This window comes from Arvicanthis niloticus, chromosome 2, assembly GCF_011762505.2.
Source record: "Arvicanthis niloticus isolate mArvNil1 chromosome 2, mArvNil1.pat.X, whole genome shotgun sequence".
NCBI classification, from domain to species: Eukaryota; Metazoa; Chordata; class Mammalia; order Rodentia; family Muridae; genus Arvicanthis; species Arvicanthis niloticus.
In genome coordinates, this window is record NC_047659.1 from 16748807 (window position 1) to 16769076 (window position 20270).

Below are 20270 nucleotides of genomic sequence, written 5' to 3' on the forward strand. Positions count from 1 at the left end.
ATAGGAAGACTAACTGAGTCAAGTAACTGAAGAGCAAGCACTGGCTGGACCTAGGCCTCCCCCACATATGTAGCAGATGTGCAGCTTGGTCTTCATGGGGTCTCCCAACAACTGGAGTTGGGGCTGTCCCTGACTCTGTTGCCAGCCGGTGGTTACTGTTCCCCTAACTGGATTGCTTTGTATGGCCTCAGTGGGAGAGGATGTGCCCAGTCCTGCAGTAACTTGATGTGCCAGCTGGGTTGGTACAGGGGAGGGAGGTCCCCCTTCTTGGAGAAGGGGAGGGGAAGAAGGAGGAGGGATTATGCAAGAGACAGGGCTGGTGGGGGGCTTCGATAAAAAAAGAAAAAAAATGTGAGTTCAGCAGTGATTTTACTACTGTCCGACATACCATCTGAGTAAGTTCGGCGTCCTCATTTAAATTATATCTATACCATTATAGACGATTTCCCTCAACACTCTGGCTTCAGTCTCATGCCTCTTTAACCTAGAAAGTCATATTTTTCTTGTACAGAGCTAGGACTTAACCAGATCCCCATGTTGTTTAGTTTTTATTATTTCTCAGTTCCTCATTTCATTATTTTTGTTTCATTTAAACATTTTGTTTTTCTGATTTTTTTTTTTCTGTTTGAGATAATCTACCACTCTGTAGTCCAGGCTAGCCTCCGATTGGCAACAATTCTCCTGCATTAACCTGGAGTGCTGGAACTGCCGGTGTAAGCTGCCATGCCTGACTCTACTCTCTGACTGTCATGTACAGGTTCTCACTTTAGAATCCATGCTGTTCATCCTCTGAGTCTAGTAAAGAAATAAATGCCATTTTACCCTGTGGCATACACAGTACCATAAACTTCTGACTCTTTGCACCCCTTTTGATGGGAGACTTCATGAAGTAGGTTCTACATCTCCTGGGGTGTGTGTGTGTGTGTGTGTGTGTGTGTGTGTGTGTGTGTGTGTTGTGGTGTTACTGGGGTTCAAACCCAGAGCTTCAGAAATGCCAAGCCTGCCTCCTTCTTTTTTAAAAAATACTTTTATTTTTATGTATTTATAATTTTTAAGACCAGGTCTTACTGTGTAGACCAGACTTTCCTAGAACACACAAAGATCTCCCTGCCTCTGCCTTCTTAGTACTAGGATTTCAGGTGTGTACCACTGCTGCCCAGCAGAAGCTGACTTTTTAAACGGGGTAAATGGGATTTTCAGCACCGTGGTGCTTTGGAAACAGCCAGCTAGCTTAGCTGCGATGTCCTGACAAGTCCTTGAGATTTGAGAGTTGCTGGCAGAGACTGAGTTCCATTCCAACTTGGCTTGTTTTCGTTTCATGCTCGCCCTGTATAAAAGGGGTATGAAAGGTGATGGTACATGTAACTTACCTAGTGTCATCTTAGTATACCATGTATACTCAGTAAATGTCAGACATACACACACACACACACACACACACACACACACACACACACACACACACACGACCTGCGGAAAGCTTGCCTGCTCTGTCCTTAGAGGCCCCTTACTTGTTGAGTCTGACATTGCAACATCACTGTCAACATTGCTTGTCCTTCTGTAATAGTGTGACTCACCTCAGCTAGAGGGAACCCTCTTGGGAAGACTTGATTTATCTCTGGGTCCTCAGCACTGTTGAATGCATATCTGAAGGGCTAAGGTTCTGCTGCTTCTTGTGTTGTCTCCTCTAGGTGTTAGCTGTCAGTAACACTTAGGCAGGGTGCTCCTCATTCCTAGCCAGCCTTGGATATGATATACCCACTTCTTCAGGGCTGCCCCCTATTCTGGCCCACTGGCCTCAACTCACAGGGGTGCTCCACCACTGGAGCAGACAGAGCAGGAAGGAGCTGGGGTTGTGAGGTTAGGAATCACGACACACCTAGGTTTAGTCTCAAACCCTTGCTACCATTTTAGGAATGGGGTACAGTGTCTTTATCTCACCGGCTGTGAGCAATGTTCAGGACCCGGATGGATCGGGAGGTCACCTAAGCACAGATAGCTTAGCAGTGGGAGAGCAGAGAGCTGAGGTGGAGCCTACACTCTGTCCACTGTGTCCTGGGCCGCCTGAGTTCCTGTAAGCTCAGCTCCAATGCTGGGGGTGTCCAGTCTAGGAGATCCGTGGCCACAGCCACGAAGTAGAGTTATAGCCGATTCAGCACGGTCTCCCCAAGGCAAACAAAGCGTAGAGGCTCACTCCTGAGGAGGGACTTTCCCAAAGTGCCAGGCTTGTTTCCTGGAGGTAGAAAAAAGGACAAAAGAAGCAGAGACCCAGACACAGAGAGGAAGGGGAGGGGGGACAGTTGTGACTGGGGGACAGTAGGGAGAAATAGCTAGAAAAAGAAGCTAGGGAGGGAGGGGGAGAGAGAGACAGAGACCGGCTGATGGTAGGGAAGACCCATAGCGGTGGAGGGGAAGAATGAGAGAACTTCAAGAGGGATAGAGAAAGAATTGTGCAGGAAGGGAGAGAGAGGAAGGGAGGGGACAGAGATAGATAGAGAGATGGAAGCAGTAAATGGAGTAAAGGCTAAGGGGCGCAGGGAGCTGGAGGCTGAAGGAGCTAGCTGTGGAGACCCCGTTCCGGGCAGTGTAGGGGGCGGGCCTGCTGGCAGCAGCGGAGGCTGTTTCCGCTGCACCCCTTATCAGCCTGCTGCCAGATGTTCAGATCCGATGCCAATGTCAGAGAAGTCCATAGTGCTGGGTCAAGGCCGTGGCCAGCGGGAGCCTCAGCTGCATCATGCGGAGGGTGGTGGGGAGGGGGGGGGGGGGCCTTCATTAGACCTGCTGGCTTTTTCCTCCTCCAGTGGCTCACCAGGCTGGACCACCTGGTGAGGGATGGGGGGAGACAAAGCACTTCTCAAGACTGAGAGCCAGGGACCTGTGGAGGCAGTGTGTAGAGACTGGCAACATGTAGATGTTTACACCACTCCACCCCTACCCCAACACACACACACACACACACACACACACACACACACACACACACACACACACACACCACAGGTACAGAATCCCATGGGGGGACAAGTTGGGGTTCATTCAGAACTGACTGCTTCAGTATCTCTCTGCATCCCAACAGTCAGCATTCCTGCTCTGCAAGAACCCTTAGTGTTTACCCCTTCCCATCCTCCAAACCTGAGCCAAGACCGCAGCCAGACCTGGAGTTGCCAGGTAAGTGCCTCTTGGTGACTGGTGCTGTTCCAACAGATACACTTAGAAGCTGCATGCTTTCCAAGGAAGGCAGGGCCAAAGGGACTCGGGATTTTCTAGAATGAAGCCCGGTAGAGCCCCTCCAGGAAGAGGCAGGTGCTGGGTGTCTGGCAGGGCTGAACCTCCAGCCTTGGGCCTAGGCCTCTCTGCCATGCTCCTGGAGCGTGCAACGCAGCTGTGGCCCCTTCCTGGGGCAGCTTATCTCAAAGCGCACACGCTTGGCCCTCAAGAGGTGACCCAGCCTTGCTCCCCACATTCCTCTCCAGTTCTGCAGCCGGTGGGCCCCCCACAGCTCTGAGACTGGGCCTGAGCTTGGGAGGTAGTCAGAGCCACCACTGGGCCCAAGCCCTCTGCAGTCTCTTGGCTTTCTCTGCTTCTCTGTCTTGATGAATCTGTTTATTCCCGTATCTTTCTCTTGGATTGCCCCAACTTGTTTCTCTTTGCTACTTTCAATGTTCTAATGTATTTTTTTTTCTTTGCTTTTTCTTCAGGGTCCCCGAATTAGAGCAAATCCTGGGGACATCTCTGCTCTTCTGAGTCAATGACCAACCTCAATGGGAAAGTCCATGAAACGTCAGACTGTGGTGAGAGGACCAAAGGGCCTGGGAAAACCAAAGCTTGTCCTGGGAACAGTGGGGTGACTAGAACATTTAGGGCCCATTTCTCCCACCTAGGAAGCCATCTTCAGTAGATACATGAAGCAAGATCTGGTGGGCTCCTCCATGTAGTAGAGGAGGCTTGTGGGGGCTGGGGGGTGGTTGGGGAAGGGGAGGAAACTGGGACTGCAGGTCTTAGCCTAAGGACCTCCTTCCTGTTTGTAGGGAAGTGACTGCCTCAGAAAGCTGCTGGGGGAGAGGAGGGAGACCATGGTGACTTCCGGGAAGAAGGCCCACCCTCCCCTGTGCCCGAATGGGGCTCTCTAGTCCTGGCTTAAAATAGTGCAACTCTGCCATTGATGCTGGACCCAGTCTGGACCTCAAAGGGTCGCAACCATTGTTTGTGCTGCCAGTAGGAGCTATGGGTACATGTGAGGGTCTACCCAGCTATCTAGTTCAAATCAGACTGAGGCCCATGGCCACAGGGACTAAAAAAAAACCCACAGAGCCCAAACCTGAAGTTTTGAATGCAAGTTTCGGCTCTTGCACTGAGCAGCTTTGAGACTTTGGTCTGGTGCCTGCCTGGTTGTCTCATTCAACGGAAATGAGACAGTGGCATGGCACAGAGCCTTGCCAGACATAAATCGGGTGCACAGAACTGGACTCCGGTTGTTTCCATACTGCGTTCTGCTATACCTGCATGCTCTAAGCACTGGGTGTAGAACAGGGAAGGCTTGTGGAGAGGGAGCTTGCAAGGAGGGCAAGGATGGGGCTGTGGTCTCCATGGTGAGACTTGTTGCCAAGGGAACAAAGTCTCCAGGAGCCCTGGGTCTGGCAGTTGGGCACTTTTGCCACAGGAGCTGGCAGGCTAATTGTCATTGCACCCAAACTCCTGATGGGCCATCAGGCCAAGGCCAGGCTGAGCAGAGAGGAGGCTCCTGGCTTTGTTTGGCCTCTGCTGCTGGAGTGGAGCGGCTGCAGCGCCAGCTAGCCTCCATGTATGTCTGGACTTCAGTGAGGCCTGTTAGAGCTAGCCACTGTCATTCCTAAACTCTTTAGCTACAGGTACCATCCTCTACTGATGTCAGTGGGCCAGTGGGGACCAGGGAGGCATCTATCTGGGACAATGTCAAACTCCACTGTGGAGGAGATGAACTGAGACCCCGTGTTGATTATTTCTGCTGGCTCACAGGTTGCCTGAGGGAAGTGAACCCTGGAAAGGACTCCCTGAGGCCAGATCATCCAATCCCATCAGCGCCCCTGTCACCTCTTCTGGATGTTTCTGGCTTCACTGTTGGGACCTGGAGCACTAGATTTCACTGCTGGTTCCACAGAGATATCCTTGCTCACTTCCAGCCTGGTGAGGAGCTCAGAGAACATAGATACTTCCAATAGTCACCCAACATTTATTCCTATGCATTCCTGAATTCTCCCTAGCTAGATCTTCTTATGCAAATCATTTATTGTCTGGGGCTTCAGTTTTCTTTTCTGTAAAATGGGATCATTATAGCACACCCTTCACTGGGTTGCTCTGGGAAGTGACCTCATGGATATCCATGCTGTCACCCATTCTGTCTACATCACTTAGTACTTTAGTGCTGAAACAGAACTTGGGGTTTCACACTGACTACAATCCTCCATTCTTCTAGACTGTCACAACACCCCAGGAAGCTCAAAGCTCCCCATTACTTAAGCAACTTAGATATTTGGGAGAGCACTACCCCAAATTTTACCCCATGGAATGCTGATTCAACAGAACTTTTACAGATGATAAAAGTAAACCCGACAAACAGGTAGTTTTGGTGCATCCTGGTTGGGCTAAGTGGGGTATTTCTTCAGGTAGGACTTCCCAGAGCCTTGGCTATATACAAAGGATTGGAAGTCTGGAGATAAATAATGTGGTATTTCCTCAGTTTCTGGCGTATACTTCACAGAACTGTTTCTTTTTTGACAAAGCCTTCATGAGTGACTATGTTCAGAGAAATCATATAGGCTAAGGTCTTGGGACATCATTGCTTTTCAGACTGACTAGGTTGAGCCTGTATATACAGTTTACAGGATTAATCTTTCAATGGTTGGCTTGTTTTTGAACAGCGAAAGGTTCAACCAAAGGCCGCTTGTTCCTAAGCTTTGTTACAAACTCCATTTGTGCTCAAAACTGCTGAAAGAACAGGGAGGAAGCTGCTGCTATCAGATAGAGCTGAATTCAAAAGTTAATTCTCCAGCTTGCTCATGTGTCATCTTAGGCAAGTGGTTAAACTTCCCTGGGCCTGTCTGCTCCTGAGCAAAAGGAATGACAGGGCATGGTGCAGGTGGCTATAGGGTGTGACTGTCGCTAGGCAGCCAGTATACTCCCTTCTTGTGCCTGTTTCTATCTGCTCCCTCTTGTGAGGCTGTGAAGACAGCCTATTACCTCCTGCTGCTGAGGGCCCTTTGTTTCAAAACACCTCTTTCAAGCCTCAAGGGCTCTTTGGTACCTTGTGCCCAGCGCAGAAGGCAGCTGGGTGTTCCTGTTTCATGCAGGACAATTTAATAGGCTGATGAGACACTTCGAGCCTTTATCTTGCAATTGAGGACCCTCCCTCTGTCTTCACAGGCCTCACCCTGCCCGAGTGTGTGAGCAGGACAAGATGGCTAGGTTTTGTAGCTGGGTGGATCTGGGTTCAAGACACTTCCTGTGTTGCCTCTGCCATGTCCCTTGACTTTTCAGTCACTATTTGCTCATATCCTACAGAAGTTATAAAGAACCTTCATAGTTGTCTGGAGAGTCAGATATCAACTTGATAGACCACTCACTGAGCAGGTAAGGCAAGCTACCACTGTCTAGCACACTGCTGTCACTGTCACAGCTGAGACTCAGCACACGGCCTCCCAAACTCCAAACTCCTTCCAGCTCCAGGCCCTCATGGTGTTCCCAAACTCCTTCCAGCAGTGCTCCAGGTCCTCTTGTGTTCCCAAATTCAGTTCCTTCCTCATGTTCTTTTGTTTTATAGGATCTTAGAAAGTGCTGTGGTGACTCTACTCTTGTGGACAGTTCTCAGCTTGGAGACTTTCTCATCTGGGAAGCCCCTCCTCACTACCTGTACCCATTCCAAGTCCTCTCAGCACTTCTAAGGTCGGTGTGTCTCCCACCAGGGTATCCCTTAGTTACACTTTTTTTCTGGCTGGAAACCTTGTGCAAGCCTTTTTACCATTCTCAACCTTAGTTTCTTCATTTACAAAAAAGAAGCAATAGTCCTCAAAACTCATGGTGGTCTGGGTTTATGAAGAATCAACACAGTGCCCGGCAGGCAGCAGGCACTCACTGGCTCCTGAGGTTCAAGAGCAGACCATTTTCTGCCAAGCCCTCAGCCACAGAGATGGGAGTGGTGTTGGCTATGAGCAGGAGTCCATGCCTGAGGACACCAGGCCATCCCTCCCCCGAGCCCCAGATAAGCTTCACAGACAGATGGCGTGTGCAGAGGAGTCACATTTATTGGTTCAAATACAGTACCTAATACTTGCTAAACATGCATTTCATACTAATTGGTCACATTTCCACAGGTAGTCAATTCACAGAACAGGGCCCACCCCTTGCCAGCAGGCAAGTGTGGGAGGTAGCAGAGGGCCTGAGCAGCCTGCAGAGCCCGCCAACTATCATTTGGTCATGCAGGGTTGATGAAGCCAGGCTGGCAGGCAGCCCTTGGCCGGCCCTTCGGGAACAAGGGCTCAGAGACATCCATTCATTCGATTCCTACATTGGACTGTGGGAGGACTGGGAGGTAGCCTGAGGTAGGTTCATGATGCACTTGCCATCAGAATCCCTGAAGTCCAAGCTATGGAACATAGGAAGGGGGTGGAGGCCTCTTCTAGTGATGGCTTGTCCCTAGCTGGGCAGGTGGAAAGGACTCCCCAGACACTGCCCAGACATTACAATGCAGTCACAAGCCCCTATCACAGGCCTGGGATGGCAACACAGACAAAAACACAACAGTCCAGGGTTTCGTTCCCGACAGAAACATGTAAACAGCACGGGAGCTACAGTATTCTTTTCCCACAGGACTCCTCAGAGAGGAATCGACCAGGATGTCACTCAAGAGGTAGTCTTTTTTCCCCCATGGAAATTTGAGTAAAAAACATTATCACCTATTATATTTTGGCTAAGAAAAAGGTCAGCAAAGAGCAAGAGAACCCTTTGGCTGGCAGGGCTGGCTTCAGGGTGAGAAGACTAGCTTCCAGCAGTAGCACATTTTTCTTGGGTTTGGAGCAGGCCCTAGCCTTTCCCACAGCTTCCATCTGAGCCTACAGCTGACACCCAAGCAAGCTGGGTGTGCTCAGACTTCCAGATAAGGGAGGGTTTGTCCTGGGCAGAGAGAGGCTCATGTGTAGAAAGGTCAAAAGTCTTGAGGGAGCCCAGACCTATAGGTAAGTTTGCTTTCAACTCAGTGGCCTGGGGCTGCTCACTCTGAGGAAGTTGTCAGGGTCTGACTCTCAAGTCCAGGACAGATGCTACTTGTGGCAGCCAAGAGAGGGCCTTCTGGGGACCTGTAATTAAATACACATCCCTGAGCTGTGGTCCCAGAAGTGCCTGCTTCAAGGCTGACCAGTTTCCAGCACCTGGTGGGATGATTGCCGTTTTTCATCCTAAGAAACAGATAAAACTCTACTTCACAGACACTGCATGAGGAGAAGGGAGGAGGATGGACGGCAGAGGGTACGGGCATTCCCACAGACCAAGGTGGGGGAGTCAGTGAGTGGGCTTGCTTGCTTTTTTTTCTTTTCTTTTCTTTTTTTTTTTCCTTTTTCCCGTTTTAGCTTTAAAAAAAGCAGTAAAGAGAAAGAATCAAAGTTTAGTGGAAGGGCTGGTCTGAAAGGTTGAATTTCTTAAAAAAAATGCAATTAAAGAAAACAAAAACAAAAAAACCCAGTATTCTAAAGCCAGAGCTGTGTGGGGTGTTCTCCTACACTTCCACTGTTGTAAGATCAGCACAGGGAGGTTCCTGCCTGCTTCCCTCTACCCTAGAGGCCTGCCTCCTTCACTTGTAGGTTGGCCCTGGGGACTGGGTGTCCGGAGCCAGGTAGAGTGCTTTGAGTTGTAGGGAATTTCTCCAAACTAAGGGTGAGACTACCAAACCTGGCAAAGGACACAAATGACCTATAAAGGGAGCCAGAGAACAGGAATTACAAAGCTCCAAGACTCCACACTTCTGCCTTGGGTCAAGAAAGCATACATAAGAAAAGGAAGGGGAAAACCTGTATGTTTTGGCATAGTGCAAGGAGATGGGTTCTCCTTCTCCACATGGCTTTGGGAGCTATATTTTTTTATGGTTGAAAAATTCTCACTCAAAGTGAGTATTTTCAGTGGCCTGGATCAGAGGGGACAGAAGAGAGAGGAATAAAATATAACATGCACAAGTTTTTCCTTCGTCCACTAGCTAAAAGGCTGCCTGTTAACCAAACATTATAGGAAAAAAGGCAAAAAAACAAGCATACCAAACCTCCTCCTCCAACCTTTCTCTGTGTCCTTCAAACCAAAATCACAAATACATCTAGTGGCTGACCTAATGTCTCCACGCTGCTAGCTACACTCCTACCTTCTCCTCATAATACCTGAGTTTGCAATGCAGCACATTTACTTTACCCTGTTTAAAAGAAGCCCATGTCATAAAAGGACTGGGTGCAGAAGACATTAAAGGCGGTCCACAGGTCAGGCTCCAGCTCGGAACACACAGCCACTTGGCTCAGAGATTCTGCAGGGCTCTTGGCAATGAATGGGCTCTTTGTTCTGTGGAATCTGCTGCAAACATTTGTAAAAATGGATTTGTACAATGGCAACTTGCAGAACCTTTCCCCCACTCTACAAATTAACAACTTGCTCTGTTTAATACTACATTATTGGAGAGATATGTTCTTGTCTCATCAGAGCTTTGACATGCAACACAACAGGTAAAATGCTAATCTGAAAAGCAATTTAAAAACCAACAATTTGACAAATGGAGGTCTAAGCAAAGAAAACTACTGTGTGCACACAGGCACTGTCTCTGATCTGTGTCTCTAATTTCTAGCTTGAGGAAAGCAGCTGAGAATCTGACCTGAGGCCAAATAACGTGATCTGGTTGGTTAAATGTAAAAATTCAGGCAAACAGATAATATTGTGAGCTCAGAAACAGACTGACACACTAATACATATATCTTTCCACAAACACATGAAAAACATTCTATCTGGAACTTTCTTGAGGAATCTCAATCTCTCTCTCTCTCTCTCTCTCTCTCTCTCTCTCTCTCTCTCTCTCTCTCCCCCCCCCCCCTCTCTCAAGTGGCTGGGGAATAAGAACGACAAGAAATAAAGCTCTGAACTTTGGACACCAAAGGACATATTGTTACTTTCCTGGTACCCGTAACATTTCACTAGAGAGAGAAAACTGACAAGTGGAGACTACCTAAAAGACACAGGATGTGGTGGCCTCCAGGGTAAGTTAATAGGCTTCACTGGGGAAGTGTAAACAGTTCCTGACAAAACAGGCTAAAAGAGGTACAGTGGGTGAGGCAGGCACCATCAAGGGATACAAGCCAGTGGAGCACACGTCTGGGGTACTGGTGGTAGGAGGGCCTGATACAAATAAAGGGAAAAGCAGCTGAAACAACTCTAAGACAAACCTAGCTGGTCCTGGCCAAAGTTTGGAGGGCAAGAACTCTTCCTATAACTAGATAAGGGTAGGCAGTAAAGCACAGGGGGTCCAGGCTGCATCTGCAGAAGAAGCAGGCAAGCCCTTAGAAACATGAGGTAGTTTAAAGCCCCCTTTTCCCTTCTAGATCCTTCTGGCTCCATCCCTCCAAATCTTGATAGGCCAGACCCCTGATAATACTTGACGGAATAGCTGGGCTTCTCTGGATCTTGGCTTTCTGTTCTAGAGCCCTGGCAAACAAATATCATTTTGGAAATAATGGGAGAACTTACAACAAAATTTAGGAGCAAAGTTTCTGGTCCTTTCTACTGTTTAAAAATGGCAGTTTTGGATGTAGTTCAGAAGATAAGGTAGGGTGAGAACTGGGACTTCCCAAGGAGTCTTTTTTCTTTCAGCAGCCTGGCCTTTGTCCCTCTACCTTTTGAGGGAAACAATGTAAAGAACCAATCAGAAATGGCATCAGAATTCAGAACATGGCATTTTCCTGCCACCTTTCTAAAGGACTAACAGGAAGTCAAATTCATAAGAGGGAGGGATGGAGTCTGAAGAAGGTAGGCCTTGAAACTAGGCAGCTATGAGCCACAAGGGCTCTGGGAGGCGAGTCCTACAGACTGACTTATTGTCAGGACTCTACCTGGATGCAAACTTGACAGCAGCATCAACAAACAACAGCGTTTGGGGAAGGGTGCAGCAGAAGGCAAGGCAGAGTTTCTGCCCTTCAGGCTTGTGGGACAAGATGATCAAAATCAAAATCTCCTTCAGACGTCCCACCGGCCACTAGCAAATCTCCCTACACCACTTCACTCCTTTGCTGTACTCTTTTACGAAGAAGTCTGTGGCTATTTAAAAAAAAAAAAAAAAAAAAAAAAGGCAGTTTGCTCTCTAACAGATAAGTGTGTATCTGCTGAGAAAATGTGGAAAAGGTAGGGATGGTCATACACCCGTTTCCATTGAGGTAGTTGTCTTTGTCAACATTATGGAAATACTCATCTAGTCCATCCCACCCTCTTCCCTCAAAATACAAAAAAACCTATCTCTAAACAATGACAACACGGTAACATTAAACATCTTCACATTCTGTAAACTGCAAGGAAATGCATCTGCTGCATTCACACAAAAGCATGTGCATCATGTTGAAGGCCATACATTCAACTCTGTCGTGAAATAAATATATAGAAAAATGAGGTTAAAAACAGACAAACAAACAAATTCTTCTTGTGATGGAGGTAGCTGCTCCACAGTCTCCATCTTGGTCTCTGGCTCTTTCCTCTGGAGCCTGTGCTGCCTGCTCAAGGCACTGTGGGGGCCAGAGGAGGGGCAGGCACAGGTCACTCCTTCACTGTACTTGTCTTGCAGGAGTGCAGCACCACCTTAAAGAGGAGGGGCAGCTGCTCCAGGGGCACATTCACCATCTTGCCTAGGGAAAGGGAAGAGATGAGTTAGCAGTGGCCAGTAGGGCAGGAAAGCCTATCTTGTCTCCACTCAGGCTGCTGGATTGCCCTGGTACAGGATGAGGGCAAGAGTATCAGATGTACTGAGAAGGCCACAAGGGTTTGATAATGTCAGGTTGTCTACACTCACTCTCCAGTCTGCATTGTCTCATTCAGACTCAATGCTTCTGTCTGTGATTGCCTTTTACTCCATTTTACAGCTGAAATGGAGAGAAAGCCCTACTGAGCTTTCACAGCTGAAGACTACTAGGAACTTGCTTCCCACCAACGCTCTATAAGACACTAACTACTCTTCGAAACAGAGGAAGTGGTTAATAAAAGTACAAGGGAAGTACGAAGAAGAGTTACAGCGGCAAATAAATTTGAAATGTCTGGAAATAAAAAGACTGACACTTTGTTTTTTTTCACTGACAAACTTCTCAGAGCTTTAAGTACACAAAACTACAAGCAAAATATCCCTGGTTGTAGTTCTCCCTGACAGTACCTTAATCACCTTGAGGGCATTAAAAAAATACTGATGCCTGGTCTTCACCCCATACCAGTTAAGTCAAAATGTCTGGAGATGCAATCTATTAAACACTGTTGTTTTTCAAAACCTTTCCAGGTAATTGAAAATACTGCCAGGTCCAACCTACATGTGCTAGACTGCTCTGTGGCTCAAGAAATAGAGAAAAAAAATTCTGTCAGATTGACATGTTTTCCTTTAAAAGTTGTATTGTTAAATTTTACAGAAAAAACAAAATGAAACAAAACCCAGTCTAAACGTCATCCTAGTGAATGCTGGACAACAAAACCAAGAATCCTCATTAAATGTCACAAAACAATAAAGAGCCAAGGTTATGCACTGAAACAGATCTACTAATTGTCAGGGACTTAGCAGAGGGTACAAGACCACAAACACAACACACTGCAACACATAAAATTCCTTTGTAAACAACACATAAGCTTAAAGTTGCCACTTTATATGGCCCTGGAAAGATTTTGTGCAATCCTATGAAATAAAGTCTTTGAAAACTGGCATATAGTTCACATATAAAATTCATTATCTAAAGTGTACAGTTCAGTGTCGGGGGAGATGGCTCAGTGGTTAAGAGCACTGACTGCTCTTCCAGAGGTCCTGAGTTCAATTCCCAGCAACCACATGGAGACTCACAACCATCTGTAATGGGATCTGATGCCCTCTTCTGATGTGTCTGAAGACAGTGACAGTGTATTCACAGGTGTAAAATCAATCAATCAACAATCAACCAATCAAATCAATCAATCTTAAAAAACATTGAATAATATTATTTCTGAAAAAAAAAAATATAGTTCAGGATGTGGACTGGAGGCCCAGCCTGCTCTCCTCATCCACACTACCTGCACACCACAGGAGCCTGGGGAATGCCAGTTTCTCTTTTCTAAAAAGAGACACTGACTTCCTACTACAACAGAACTTATCTGAGGGGAAGGGCAGTGTTGGTGACAGCGTAGAGTGAGCATCCCATGAACACTGATCATCTCAATCCCTTCACAAGCTTGGAGAAACAAGGAAGGGTGGAAGCCTGGACCCAGAATATTACCTGCGATGTATCGGATCTCTGGCAAGCACATCATCAAATCAGGAAAGCGGTTTGGCTGATGTGTATATTTATATTCAGTGAAATCCTGACAGATGTACCAATACCGCTTGTTCAGTTGTTCCAGCTGTGAGGCACTGGTCAGACCCCTGATATCTGAAAACAAAAACAAGTATCACTTAGGAAAGGGGGGTTGGGCAACAGATTTGTAAAAACTCACAGTTTAATGTGGTTATAACAAAAAATTTTCTTTTTCTAATGTGAAGAAACTAAGATCTGGATAAGGGAAAATAAGAGAAAAGGAAATATGCAAAGGACAGCCCTTTGCCTATAACTTAAGAGTGCTAAGCTCTTAACAAAGGGTATAGTGGCATAAAATAGGCACCAGTGAGTATGGAACAAGTGGCTAACTAAGGATTCCAATAACCCTTCAGAACATCTTTGAGGCAGAGGTTGTCAGAAGCCTGACTTATATCATCTTCAGTGCCCCTGTGCTTTTCCTAGTCTGTCCTGATGTACACACATACGTATGTATGTATATCTATCCATCTAATGTATAGGAGATGAATAAAGCATTCTGCATGTAAAGTATACCAAGCCTTTGAGGTCCAGCACACATTTTTCCTCCTCTAAGAAGTTGTACCAATCTTCTCCCATATACAGTACAATTAATGTGTTGAGTGTTACTGGCATGTAAATTCTTCAGGAGGCTGGTACTGGCCTGGCTTTTATTTTTCTCCTTCTCCCACCCCCTGCCAATATCCTTAATACACAGTCTAGGGCTTGGCTAGAGAAGGCGTGTAGGTCACCTGATAAATGCATGATGGCATACAGACAGGAGTAGTAGGGAAGTTGAGTGAGTGGGGATTAGTGGTAAAAAGGAAGGCCTGATCAAAAGTCTCCATATTGGAAAGCTGAGCACTTTTAAAGCTATGGGAACAAAATCACTTAGGTCCACTCTGGGAACGGGCATTCACATGCTACTTTTTATAAAAGAACACCAATTCTCTTTCACAGGCCAGATGCCAGCCACTACCACATGCCACTTGTTGGCAATATGCTTATAAATCAGCTGGACTCCTCTGATGGAAGAGTGGGCCTCATGTGCACATGGGGGCTTGTATACCACCACTCTTCCCTGGGACGTCAGAGCCATGGTCAGCCTGTCAACCAGCCTTATCTCCAACAGTTTCATCAGTCACCGTCTCTTCAGTTGCTGGTAAACTTGTACATATTTTAAATGACGCATGTTCTGTCCTTGACGTCTGTGTTTAAATGCATTAAAACTGACTAAACAAAGTGAATCCTCTTCCTTCCTCTGTGAGTTATAGAGATTGTGGCATTTAGATTTCAAGAAAAAAAAAAACCCTAAGCATTCCTTGCACAGTAGAGTAGCAGGGTGATGACTAGGGGGAGTATAGGCCTTCCAAGACTGATGGTCACATAGTGTGACAGAGTCTGTGACAGTCCTGGGGTGGGAGGTGGGGAGTTGTGTATGTGATACAGAAGGGCAAGTGCTTACTGGCAAAAATAAATACATAAAATAAAGCACTGCTGCTGTCCTCCCACCTACTCACCTTGATTCAGGAAGTTAATTGCTTTCATGCATGCGTATTCCTCATTGCTGACCTTTAGCTGATGGAACTTGTGATACAGGTAGATGAGCCGTTCAATCACCTCCATCCCTTCATCACTAAATCTGGAAAACAGATACAGGTTTTTACCTTGATACAAGAAAAGGTCTGGAAGGGCACACAGATGTTATCTTATGACAGGAAAAAAACTCCACATAGGGGAGAGGGAACCCACAGGAAAACCCATGCTTTGTATGCCAGCCAGTATAGGTTATGTAAGTTACTGTTTCCAAGGTCAGTCAAGTAAAACCAGGTTCGAATCCAACTGCACCACAGACAGCTGTAAGATTTTGAGAAAGTCTTTGACCTATGTTAGCTTTTAGGTCTCCCTCTGCAAAACAATGTTTGCCTGCTTATGCTAACATGAGCTGAAGGAGATATGGGGTAGAAACGAAGAGGAATGTGCCAATATTTAAGATACAGCTTTTGTGAAGATGCAGTCTCCAGTATCAATGACAGCTGCCATGGTGACTCTATAAGAGCCTCAGCCACAATGTAGAAAATGCTTCCAATTATGTCTGTGTAGGTTCACTGTTTCTAGCACGGCTGAGATTATAAAAAAAAAAAAAAAAAAAAAAAAAACCTCACTGGCATTCCTGACTTCAGCCCAAGGTAGAAGGGAACACTTGCTGAGTCTTTATACCACAAGAGGCTTTGTGCTGGGCACCTTCTGTGCATTCTCAACCCTAAGAGCTGGGTGAAACAATCACTACCAACATACAGCTGAGAAACTCAAGTTCAATATGGAAAGGGGACTGGCCCACCAAAACACAGCCAGCTGGTGGTGGAATAAGAACCTGGAAACTGGACTAGCTTCTCAAGGCTCTTCTAGTATCCAGGGTAGTTGGCTCATGCAGAACAGACAGGCCTCTTCAACTATTTACACGTGATGGATTCTTTTCACCTGATGAATTCTTACATAGGTAATAAAACAGGTATACAAATCCAACACTAATAATAAACCATAGTGGAATTCATCTTATTTCTATTCTTTTTATGTGTTGCTGTGTGTGTGTGTGTAAGGGATACATAAGGAGCCAGAGGTTGACACCCTATTTTTAGGGATACCAGTCTCTTATTGAATTCTGAATCTCACTAATTTGGCTAGGCTGGCTGGCCAGCAAGTTGCGGAGACCTGCCTATTTCTGCTCCTATTCAGTGCTGCAGTTACAGACATTCCCAGGTTTTTACATGAGTACAGGTACCTGAACTAGGGGTCCTCATGCTATAAGTACTGTACTTATTAAGTGCTTTTCTCCAGTCCCAATAAATTTAAGACAATTCTTTGGCATGTAATTTTATCATTTATTAAAGATAAAATCACACACACACACACACACACACACACACCCAAAAAACAAAACAAAAAGCCAGGCAGTGGTGGCACACACCTTTAATCCCAGCACTTGGGAGGCAGAGGCAGGCGGATTTCTGAGTTCGAGGCCAGCCTGGTCTACAGAGTGAGTTCCAGGACAGCCAGGGCTACACAGAGAAACCCTGTCTCAAAACAACAACAACAACAACAACAAACCAAAAAACAAAGATAAAATCAATTTTGAATACAAATGAGATAGACATGCTTGCTTTTTTTTTTTTAAATGAAGAATTAAATTGCTTCTGTGTGACACTTCCATTTGACACTGCAGGACATGTACCAAAGTTTACAGAGTTAATCTTTTTTTTTTTTTTTTGAGACCAAGTTTCTTGACCCTGGCTGGCCTAGAACTCATGACATAAAACAGAATGGCCTCAAATTCAGAGACCTGCTCATCTCTGCCTCCTGAGTCTGGGGATTAAATGAATGTTTTGCCTCATCTGGCTTAATTGATATTTTGATCTTATAACCATCAATGGTTTAGGTATGAAGTAGCAGAAGTATATTTAGAGTTATTTCAGAAATTGTTAAAAGTTGTGCCCTAATCCTAAGTCAAATTCATTTAACAATTTTTCAAAATTAATTTCAAGTCAGAAACTAAAACAGTAATTTTTTTTTTTTTGAAATAGGGTCTCATATAACCCAAGCTGGCTTTGATCTTGGTGTGCAGTAGAGATGATGGCTTTCAAACTCTTAGTTCTTCTGACTCTATTTCCCAAATGCTAAGGTTTCATGACATGTACCACCACACCTAGCTAAAATAAAACCTGACATAATCTAAAAACATCGAATCTGATTCTTAAAAGAATGAGGAATGATGATAGGATGACACCCAAAGTCTTTGTTTCCCATAATCAAGCATCTTGTTTCTAGAAGAATAAAAACAACACTGACCTGGGATCTGAGCTAAGGAATCTACAGCAATACTTATATATGAGGGCCTGTGTGATCAAATGAGTGTCCAGACCCAGGGAGGCAGCATGTTCTGATCAGCATGCCCAAGTGCTGCCAGAGGCACAGTGTTCACAGGGAGACACTGAAGACACACAGGGAGTTTGATTCTGAATTAATGTCTACTTGTTGAAGGTTTAGAAATCTTTAGTAATGCCTTTACATCCAGTTTCATGGCCTCAGCAGGGTTGTGACACAGAGTTTAGGAAGCTGGTCTCTAGCAGCCAGGACTAAATCTGGCCAAACTTTCTACTTTGGGCTAGAAAATGAGCACCCTGGGGATAGAGCATGTTTAGGTAACAAGGCCCAGACATGCCACCAAAGCAAGAGACCTCTCAGTTCCTATGGGAGCTGCTGTAAGTAGGCTGTGAAAGCTAATTCAAGCGCCTCACTGTTCTAGCCCAATGGCCTTTATGACTCTATTACTAATGTCCCAGGCTGATTAAGAGACAAATTCATACTGGGCATCCACTCTAAAACCCTTACCGACCATTCTACTGCATGGTGAATGCTGGGTACTTTTAGCATTATATATCTAGCCTCATCCTCCCAATTAAAAAAAAAGTGTATTAATCAAAATCTCCTTTGTTCCTGTGTGGGAATGAAGGCTCAGAGCAGCCACTGACTGCTCCCGACATAAAGGCCCTTTCACAAGCACTCTTATTTTCCTGATAACTTGTGAGATAAACCATATACCTCTGTATTAGGATAAGGAAGGGGTGACTCTCCCAAAGTAACATAATAAGAAAGAGCCAGGGCTTTTGAATTCCAAGCACAGGGGCTTTCCTACTGCTGTACTACCTACCCCAACCCTGTCAAGTTCTTACGTGCTATCTGGAAAGGCTGCCACATGCTATCTCATGAGAAACTGTAATAGCATCTCATCCTGGGGCCTGGCCTTAGGAGGTGCCAGGTACTTCTGTGCCACTTGCTTGATGATGAATCTTGTAGGAAGTAGTGTGCCTAGGGGTGAAGACCACTCCTTATAATAGTACTTGCTGGCTACTTAAGTTGTTGAGAGAGAAAAGGGTTTACTGCCGATTCCCTATCCTATCCTATCCTATCCTATCCTATCCTATCCTATCCTATCCTATCCTATCCTATCCTATCTGCATGGAGCAGTAGGGCGGGGATAAGTAAGGTGGAGCATAACAAAGAAGGCAGGAGAATGCTCTGGACATCTGTCTGGTAACCGAGCAATGCAGCAAGCACAAATAATGGACTGTCCCTTAATCAGCAAGCTCTCCTCCAAGTGCTCACTGTAGGATCTGCAGGTGTGTGGCTATCATCCAGATCCTGAGCTGGCAGTGCCAAACTTGCTCCTCGCTATCTTGACCTGGGGGACACAAAGGAGTTCTCAAGTGTTTGAACCTGTATATATGCCCAAGATCTGTTCTTTCTCTTGGGAATAGTATATCCCTCTTTCCCAAATATCTTACAAGAAGCAGCCATCATAGTCCCTTGGCAGTGGCTGGGGTTGGCAGCCAGCCCAGCAGTCCCCACTCAGTCTCCACAGCTTGGCTGCAAAGCTTTCCTCCACACCCGCATCCCACCCTTTGATAAACAAAGTTGTTCTCTGTTCCATGGGCCTGCTTTCTCTTCCAGCCGTTCCTCCTCCACATCTGCCCACTCCACAGTTCTGATGCCCCTGTATTCCCTGTCTACAAATTATCAGCATTCAAAGCCATAAAGCCAGACAAACACACCCATTCTTCTCCCAGGTTCCTATCACACAAGCATTCTAGGACAAGGAAAACATTCCTGCCAGGATCCCCAAACCACTGGACCATTCAGTCAGCAATTGAAGCTGACACTATGTAAGTTATATCCTCTTCAGGGGCAGAGAGGACCAGCTCTTTCCCATGTACCCTCCCCAGCAGCAGCCATCAGCTATTGTCTTTAAGGGACTGTCATCTTCATACCACATACAAGTCAGATTACAGCTCCATGACACAGTCTAGAAAATCATTCCTCCTAAGAACCTGGTACAGTGTAATGGTGGAGCGCTCTGGCTTTGGAGCACAACAGACCTGTGTAGCAATCTTAGTTTCATCTTTTTCTACCTTTGTAGCCTTGCATTTTCTTCTCTCTGAAACTCAAGGTCTATATACCTACAGAGGCTAATAGTACCAGTCTCATAGAATGATGGCAAGGACTCAACAATAATATAAATAAAACAATAATAAAATTGGTGCAACAAACCCTGTTGTTTGTTTAACACTCGCAGTGTCTCTATAGTTGACATTCTTCTGTAAAAAGGAGCAAAATGGCTGTGTTTCCCCAGCTGGAGAACTAGTACCCATTAAAGTCCATCTAACTCAAAGCATCTTCTCCAGGGAGTGAAAGGGTGTTGATTAGGGCTAGGAGCAGTCACTGGCTGGTGCTACAATCTGCTTTAAATCACATTTGTCCAGCTCTCTGTCTGATAACAGTCTGATGAGGAGTAGGCACCATAAACTTGATTCAGTATTGAGAAGAGAAAAGGAGCTGGCCATGCATCACCTGGGGAGCTTTCTCCTGACAGCAGGCACTCACACTCAGAGCTGTGAAGAAGCAAAGGCTGCCTGGGGGAGTGGGAGTAGTACAGCAAAGTAGGGAAGAGCTATGGCCAATTAGACTCCTCACCCTGGAATTCTAGCAGAAAGGGGATGCTTGGCAGTGATTAACCTAACCCCAGAGGCTCAACTTCCACATCTGATGACCTCCTGGTCCTTCCTATATGCAACTCAGACTTCAAGACACTCAAGCCAACACAGAATGGCTTTTATCACCCGCCATGTTCTTCCCAGGGCTTGGTCCGAGCTAAGACAATTTAGGCCCACGCCTTCCTTA

General features: G+C 46.0%; 1 protein-coding gene and 1 long non-coding RNA gene across 18 annotated transcripts in view; one reads left to right on the forward strand and one right to left on the reverse strand.

The window, feature by feature from the left end:
• Positions 1–2838: 2838 nt before the first annotated feature.
• LOC143441295 (uncharacterized) lies at positions 2839–12265 on the forward strand. Of its 2 annotated transcripts, XR_013108565.1 has the most exons (6): positions 2839–3168; positions 3699–3791; positions 4996–5163; positions 6797–6918; positions 10100–10253; positions 12120–12265. It is a non-coding gene; the product is annotated as an uncharacterized LOC143441295 (long non-coding RNA). The 2 variants fall into 2 exon arrangements; XR_013108564.1 differs by lacking the exon at positions 2839–3168 and having other exon boundaries at positions 3551–3791.
• The window catches only part of Nr6a1 (nuclear receptor subfamily 6 group A member 1), a 191343-nt gene continuing 178332 nt past the window's right edge, over positions 7260–20270 (reverse strand). For 9 of the 16 annotated variants that reach the window (XM_076928681.1, XM_076928678.1, XM_076928677.1 and 6 more), the window contains 3 exons: positions 15056–15177; positions 13482–13634; positions 7260–11885 (listed from right to left, as the gene is read on the reverse strand). In XM_076928681.1, the coding sequence (XP_076784796.1) occupies positions 11797–11885; positions 13482–13634; positions 15056–15177 (364 nt within the window). In that variant the 3' untranslated portion in view covers positions 7260–11796. The remainder of the gene's footprint in view (positions 11886–13481; positions 13635–15055; positions 15178–20270) is intronic. The other 7 variants (XR_013108563.1, XR_013108561.1, XR_013108562.1 and 4 more) reach the window with 7 other exon arrangements.